Genomic DNA, 8,454 nt, shown 5'->3' with positions numbered 1-8,454 from the left:
TCTCTGTGCATCTGTGCCAGCACAGGTTGTTTTGTTCTTCTTGAATTATGCCAGTTGCTGTGGTGTGAGGTCATATCTCATTGTAATTTTGACTGGAATCTCCCTGATAATTAATAATATGGGGCATTTTTCATGTGCTTTTTTTGCCACCTGTTTTTCTTCTTTGAGAAAATGTCTGTTCCTCTTTATTCTCCTTTTTTTTTTTTGGTTTGTTTTTGTTTGTTTGCTTTTGTTTATGGGTCACACTTGGTGATCCAGGTGCACTCAGAAATCGCTCCTGGCTTGGGGGACCATATGGAACACTGGGAATCAAACCGACATCCATCCTCAGTCAGCCTTGTGCAAGGCAAGCAACCTACCACTGTGTTACCACTCCAACCCCTTTTGTTTTGGGTTCACATCCGGTGGTGCTCAGAAGTAACTCCTGGCTCTGCCTGTGCTCAGAAATCATTCCTGTCAGGCTCGGGAGACCATATGGGATGCTGGAAATTGAACCCAGTCCAGCCTGGGTTGGCCATATGCAAGGCAAACATCCTACCACTGTGCTATCTATCTGGCCCCAATTTTCTTCCCATTTTTGATGGTGTTAGAATATGTTTTATTGGACTCTACTAATGCCTTGTATATTTTAGAGATTAACCCCTTATCACATGAGTATTGAGTGAATCGTTTCACCCATTTCATGAGCCATCTTTGTATTCTGGTCCTCATTTCCTTTGAGATGCAGAAGCTTCTTAATTTATTGCATTTGTTTAACTTTGCTTCTATTTGTTTGGTCATTTGTATTTCATCTTTGAAGATACTTCTAGATTCAATGCCATGGGTTCTGCCTATGTTTTCCTCTATATCCCTTATGGTTTCAGGTCTGATATCAATATCTGTTATCAATTTTGATTTGGCCTTTGTGAGTGGTGTCAGAAAGAGGTCTGAGTTCAGTTTCTTTTATGTAGCTGAGCAGGTTTCCCAGCACCATTTGTTGAAGAGGCTTTCCTTGATCCACTTCACATTATTTTGCTCCTTTATCAAAAATTAACTTATATACCAGGAAAGCTGTATCAGAACATTCAATTCTATTCTACTGATGTATGTATGTCTGATGTATGTATCCCAATACCATGCAGTTTTGATTACTACTGCTTTGGCGTACAGTTTGAGGTTGAGAAAGGTGATGCCCCACATCTTATTTTCTCAGGGATTTCTTTAGCTATTTTTTTTTTTTTTTGGTTTTTGGGCCACATCCGGCATTGCTCAGGGGTTACTCCTGATTGTCTGCTCAGAAATCGCTCCTGGCAGGCACGGGGGACCATATGGGACACCGGGATTCAAACCAACCACCTTTGGTCCTAGATCGGCTGCTTGCAAGGCAAACACCACTGTGCTATCTCTCCAGATCCTCTTTAGCTATTCTTGAAGATATAGTGTTCCATATAATTTTCAAAAATGTTTGATCTATTTCTTTGAAGAACGTCATGGGTATCTTTATAGAAACTGCATTAAATTTCTATAATGCTTGGGGATTATTGACATTTCAATGATGTTAATTCTCCCAATCTAGGAGCAGGGTATGTGTTTCTATTTTCTTGTGCCCTCTCTTATTCTGAAGTACTGTTTTGTAGTTTTCTTTGCATAGATTTTTCACTTTTTTAGTTTGTTTGATTTCAATGTACTTAATTTTCTGGTGTATAATGTGAATGGAATGCTTTTTATTTTTATTTTTTGGTTTTTGGGCCACACACGGTGATACTCAGGGGTTACTCTTGCCTATGCTCTCAGAAATTGCTCCTAGCTTGGGGGACCATATGGAAGCCGGGGGATTGCGCTCCGTCCTAGGCTAGCACGTGCAAAGCACCTTATGCCTTGCACCACAGCTCTGGCCCCAATGGGACTGCTTTTTAATGTCTTTTTTTCTTTCATTACTTGTGTATAGGAAAGTCATAGACTTTTGCATATTAATTTTATAGTGTGCCACTTTACTGTAGATATCTATTGTTTCTAGAAGCTTTTGTGTGGAGTCTCTGGGGTTTTCTAAGCATAGTATTATATCATTTGCAAATAATGAGAGTTTGAGTTCTTTCTTTTTATCTGCCCTTGATATCTTTTTCTGGCTTCCTTGCTATGGCAAGTACTTCCAGTACTATATTGAATAGAAGTAGCAAGAGTGGGCAACCTTGTCTTGTGCCATATCTTAGAGATCTTAAGAAGAAAGGTTTTTTTTCTCCCCATTTGGTATGTTTGCTGTGGGCTTGTCGTAAACAGATTTGCCTTTATTTTTTATTATTGAAGAAAATTAAATATCTTTATTTAAACACCTTGATTACGAACATGATTGTGGTTGGGCTTCAGTCATGTAAAGAACACCCTCCTTCACCAGTGCAACATTCCCATCACCAATGTCCCAAATCTCCCTCCACTCCACCCACCCCACCCCCGCCTGTACTCTAGACAGGCTTTCTACTTCCCTCATTCATTCACATTGTTATGATAGTTCTCAACATAGTTATTTCTCTAACCACACTCATCACTCTTTGTGGTGAGCTTTATATAGTGAGCTGGAACTTCCAGCCCTCTCTTCTGTCTCTGAAAATTATTGCAAGAATGTCCTTCATTTTTCTTAAAACCCATACATGAGTGAGACCATTCTGCATCTATCTCTCTCCCTTTCACTTATTTCACTCAGCATAATAGAGTACATATACATCCATGTATAGGAAAATTTCATGACTTTATCTCTCCTGACGGCTGCATAATATTCCATTGTGTATATGTACCAGAGTTTCTTTAGTCATTCATCTGTTGAAGGACATCTTGGTTGTTTTCAGAGTTTGGCTATTGTAAATAGCACTGCAATGAATATAGCTGTGAGGAAGGGGTTTTTGTATTGTATTTTTGTGTTCCTAGGGTATATCCTCTAGGAATGGTATAGCTGGATCAGTTTTTGGAGGAATCTCCATATTGCTTTCCATAAAGGTTGGACTAGATGGCATTCCCACCAGCAGTGGATAAGAGTTCCTTTCTCTCCACATCCCTGCCAGCACTGCTTGTTCTTTATTCTCTTGTGATGTACCACCAATCATCTGTTGTGTGAAATGGTACCTCATTAGTTGTTTTGTTTGCATCTTCCTGATGATTAGTGATGTGGAGCATTTTTTCATGTGACTTTAGGCCATATGTATTTCCTTTTTGTCAGTGTCTGTCCATTTCTTCTCCCCATTTTTTGATGGGATTAGATTTTTTTTGTTTGTTTTTTTGGGCCACACCCGATGACGCTCAGAGGTTACTCCTAGCTATGTGCTCAGAAATCACTCCTGGCTTGGGGGAAACTATATGGGACACCGGGGATTGAAACCGCGGTTCTGTCCTAGGTGGTGCAGGCAAGACAGGACCCTTACCCTCTTAGCGCCACCGCCTGGGCCCTAGATAGTTTTTTTTTTGTAAAGTTCTGTCAGTGCCTTATATATCTTTGGATATTAGCCCCTTATCTGATGGGTATTGGTGTGAATAGTTTCTCCCACTCAGTGGGTCTGGCTTCTTGCATCCTGGGTTCAGAAGCTTCTCAGCTTAACTTATTTTCCATTGTTTATCTCTGCTTCCACTTGTTTGGAGGTGCTGTTTCCTCCTTGAAGATCTCCTTTAGTCTCAATGTCATGGAGGTGTTTTGCCTGTGTTGTCTCTATATACTTTATGGTATCAAGTCTGATATCAAGGTCTTCAATCCATTTGGATTTTACCTTCATACATGGAGGATAGCTGGGGGGTCTAAGTTTGCTTTTTTTGCAAATGTCTAACAGTTGTGCCAACACCACTTGTTGAAGAGGCTTTCCCTGCTCCATTTAGGATTTCTTGCTCCTTTATCAAAAATTAGAGTGATTGTATGTCTGGGGAAACTTCTCTGAGTACTCAAGCCCTCTTCAGTGGAATAGGGTCTGAGGGTCTGTCTTTATTCCAATACCATGCTGTTTTGATAACTGTCTGCTTTGTAATACAGTTTAAAATTGGAGAAAGTAATGCCTCCCATATTCCCTTCTTCCTAAGGATTGTTTTTGCTATTTGAGGGTGTTTATTGTTCCAAATACATTTCCAAAGTGTTTGACCCACTTCTTTGAAGAATGTCATGGGTATCTTTAGAGGGATCACATTGAATCTGTATAATGCTTTGGGGGAGTATTGCCATTTTAATGATGTTAATCCTGCCAATCCATGAGCAGGGTATGTGTTTCCATTTCCGTGTGTCCTCTCTTATTTCTTGGAGCAGGGATTTTTGGTTTTTGTGTCACACCTGGTGATGCTCAGAGGTTACTCCTGGCTATGCACTCAGAAATTGCTCCTGAATCGGGGGACATTATGGGATGCTGGGGTATCAAACCACGGTCCTTCCTGCATTAGCTGCGTGCAAGGCAAATGCCCCATCGCCTGCGGCCCACAGATTTGACTATATTGAGAAAAGTTCCTTCAAGTCCCATCTTGTGAGAACTTTTAGGGGGTGGTGTTTGGGGGCAGTCTACTCACTGGCTCCTCAGAAATCAATCCTCCTGCAGGCTCAGGGAACCCATACGGGATGCCCAGAGATTGAAACCCAGGTCCATCTCGGGGTGGGCTGCCCTGGAAGGCAAATGCCCTACTGCTATACTACTCACTTCGGTTCTCGTTCGAGAATTTTTATTATGAATTGATACTGGATCCTTGTCAAATGCTTTCTCTGTATCTATTGATATGATCACATGATTTTTTCTCTTTATACTGATATGGTATATAATGTTGATTGTCTTGCATATGTTAAGTCATCTTGTTTTTTCAGATCTAGATGCTTTATTGGAGGCAATAAAATAAAAACCAAAAGAGAGGACCTTAGATTTGACTCTCATTAAGAATCAAATGTGCAAAGAGGAGGACTATTCAGCAGTAATATATTTCATAACAGTTATCACATATGACAATCTACAAGAGTCCAAGTAATCACAAGAACTTAGAGACTGTGAGGCTCTGGGAGACAATTTATGATATATTATAATGTCATTGTTATGAACAGTCCTACATTAGACAATAGAGTATCTGAAAAAAAAAACGGGATGTAGGAGAGATTACCAAGTGAAAACAAAACAATCACTCTCAGAATGAGATCATTGAAAGGTAGACAAATGGTGGTACTAAAATAGAACAAAAAAAAGTGCAGCTATAACATCCTTCTTACACATTTTCTGGATGTGTCATCCATTTTCTTTTTTTTCCTGCTTATTTTTTTTAATATTTTTTATTTATTTAAATATCTTGATCACAAATACGATTGTGATTAGGTTTCAGTCATGTAAATAACATCTCCCATCTCCAGTGCAACATTCCCACCACGAATGTCCCAAATCTCCCTTCATCCCACCCCCCCACCTGCACTCTAGACAGGTTTTCCAGTCCCCTCATTCATTCTTTTTTTTGAATATATATATATATATATTTTTTTTTTTTGTTTGTTTGTTTTTGGGCCACAACCCGGCGGTGCTCAGGGGTTACTCCTGGCTGTCTGCTCAGAAATAGCTCCTGGCAGGCACGGGGGACCATATGGGACACCGGGATTCGAACCAACTACCTTTGATCCTGGATCGGCTGCTTGCAAGGCAAACATCGCTGTGCTATCTCTCCCGGGCCCTTGAATATATATATTTTTTCATAATTGTTAAATCTTTATTTAAGATTTGGATCTGTCAACTTAGCGTTTTCCACCAACTCGGGGAGCAGAAACCTTCACAGGCTTCACAATCTTTTGCTAGGGGCTGCTTTTGTGGGTGCCTTAGCAGCAGCCATTGCTGTCTTTTTAGATGCTTGCTTAGCTTTCTTTGCTTCCTTAGCAGCCCTGATAGCTTGTTCCTGTTGAGCCTTTCTAACTTCAGGTTTCTGATTCCTCTTGGTCATTATATCAGCAAGAGATGCACCAGTGATGGCCCTTTGAAATTTGACTGCACGACGAGTTCTTTTCTTCTGAATTTCTTCCGACTGTCCCTTTTTGTGCTTTCTCCTGTAGAGGACAGTCCAATTTATTTGCCGAGGATTTCTCTTGGAAAGGAATGCGGACTCGCATTTTGCATTAAGAAACTGGAAAACCTTTCTGTTGGTCCTGGCGTAGCGCCTCCCATGGCCGGGATAGATCTTGTACCCGCTGAAACTGCACAGCTCGACCTTCATGGCTGCAGCTCCCGGGGAGGACGAAAGACGGCGAAGAGCCCTTGAATATATTTTTTTTAAGTAACATGATCATATTTGGGTTACAGTCATAACCAGAACACCCTCCTTCACCAGTGTAACATTACCCCCTTCCCTCTTCCCATCCCCTACCTGTATTCGAGACAGGCATTCTACTACAATTGTTTTTAAGTTCAGTAAGTTGTAATTTTTTTTTCCTTAAAGGAAAAAAGTAAAAAAAAGTAAAGGTGTGATAGTAGCAATCGCCGTTGTTTGCATAGGTCCAGAAAAATGCGAAAAATGGAAAAAATCCTTGACCTGATTACTAAAAAGGCCTCACCTCAGCTTATTGGCATAAGACTGACTCTGGGTTCCAGGCAAACCAGTCCATCCAACTCCAGTCATTCTCAAGGTCCCAGTGAAACTTTTCACACTTTAGCTGTTGTTGGTATCAGATTCTTATATTTAAAGACTCTGGATTCTGTACATTACTTTCATCGATGTCAGGCTGATGTGGAGCATCCTCTAGTTTCAGCATATCATTAAATGCGGCGCGATCTGCCCTGCATGCAGACTGTTGCTGAGTCGTCTGGGTGTTGGGAGCACTCTTTGGAGTAAATCACTGCCAAAGCGGTGGTAGGTCTTCCCTGGTAGAGGCTTGGATCCTGGTAATGTTAAAAACAATTCTGGTTGTTTCCATAGATGGTATCCATTGTTCAGGTGTGTATGGGCGATGCCCATTCTTCTGAGGCCTGAGCCAAATCATTATGCCAATGTTCAGGGTAAAAGGCCTAATTACATTACCAAATTTGTGTTCCCATCTCTATTAGATAAGAACTTGTTTGCATATGTATTATTTCCCCCATTTTAATGTACCTATGCAAAAGAGAAGCAATGCCACAAGATATTGTTGATGCATCTGGGGGCTGACGAATAAAATCCAACATTCCCCATAACTTGGTACAAACATGAAATCTATACAGAGATATTCTTCTACCAGTATTGCTTATAAAACAGATCTCAAAGGGGGAAATCAAACAATCAAATAACAAATCCAGTGGGCAAAATTGTCACTATATGAGGATATACGAAGAGTTATAGATGTTAAGGGAATACATCTGAGATATATAAAGGAGATACACATCACCCTTTTATGTTTTGGAAATAGTCAAGAGAGAGGGGAGTGTTTCCGAGACACCACTTTGGTCTGTGATTGGACAAACGGAGAGAGCATGGAGCCATGTCCTCCACTTGTTGCCTGCTGAAGCTTCCGACTCCCCGAGAGGCTTTTGCTTCCTAATTGCTGGAAGTTGAGAGTTCAGCAGTCCCCTTCCAGCCCCTTGCATAAACAAGGAAACCTGGGGTCTCTTTTAAATTGCATCTCACTGGAACCCACTTGCTGGTACCCTGAGCAGGTGTCCAGGAATAACCCTGGGACAGGGAGGAAGGAGAGAGAAGGTTGTGGGGGGCAACCGAGGCTGCATCTTCACCTTATCTTGGCCAAAAAGCCTACAGCATGAAACCTTGCCGTGACATATGCATGCTGAAGCTTCAGACTCCACCCAAAAATTACTGTGAAAGATATGTAATCCACCTTGGCCAAAACAAAAATCATTAGTACAGAAAATGGTTAAATGTGTGGTAACAAGAGATGGGAGTGAGAGAGCAAAGGAATAAAAGGAGCACATGGACATTGTTCAGAAAATGACTAGCAATGGACAGGTTTAATAAGGAAACTTCCCTGATAAGTACTAATGCCAGAACCTATTGTGACCCATGTCCCGCACCCCCTTCCTAGGCCTGGTTAAAGGAGCCTTTGGCATGGCGGAGGGCTGCCAAACGCCATGCTGGCAGAACCTCCCGGCTCGGCTCCCAGGAAGGAAAGGGGTCCTTCCCGAGTCTGAAGGCCGGGAGCCCCCTCCCCCGAACCCTCCCTTTGGAGGTGGGAAGGAAATGGGGCAAGCCTAGGAACACCAATAAACTCCTCCAAGGGACCCACCTCGCTGGTTTGCCCCTCCATGTGGCCAGGCAAAGCCCTGGAGTACAGGAGGAAGGAGGTAGGGGGGTGCTGGGTTGACTCATGTCCCGCACCCCCTTCCTAGGCCTGGTTAAAGCAGCCTTTGGCATGGCTGAGGGCTGCCAAACGCCATGCTGGCAGAACCTCCCAGCTCGGCTCCCAGAAAGGAAAGGGCATGTTAAGTCATCTTTGCATCCTGGGGATGAATCCAACTCGTTCTTGGTGTATGACCTTTTTGATAAGTTTTTGATTCTATTTGCTAGTATTTT

General features: G+C 42.0%; 1 protein-coding gene across 1 annotated transcript; it reads right to left on the bottom strand.

Moving 5' to 3' along the window:
• Positions 1 to 5,651: 5,651 nt before the first annotated feature.
• Positions 5,652 to 6,203, bottom strand: LOC126032501 (60S ribosomal protein L24-like). The gene has a single exon (XM_049790192.1). The coding sequence runs from the start codon at positions 6,169 to 6,171 to the stop codon at positions 5,743 to 5,745; it is 429 nt and encodes a 142-aa protein (XP_049646149.1). The 5' UTR covers positions 6,172 to 6,203; the 3' UTR covers positions 5,652 to 5,742.
• Between the last annotated feature and the right edge of the window lie 2,251 nt (positions 6,204 to 8,454).

The sequence above is a fragment of the Suncus etruscus genome, chromosome 16, assembly GCF_024139225.1.
Source record: "Suncus etruscus isolate mSunEtr1 chromosome 16, mSunEtr1.pri.cur, whole genome shotgun sequence".
NCBI lineage: Eukaryota > Metazoa > Chordata > Mammalia > Eulipotyphla > Soricidae > Suncus > Suncus etruscus.
This window is presented reverse-complemented; position numbering and strand designations above follow the sequence as displayed.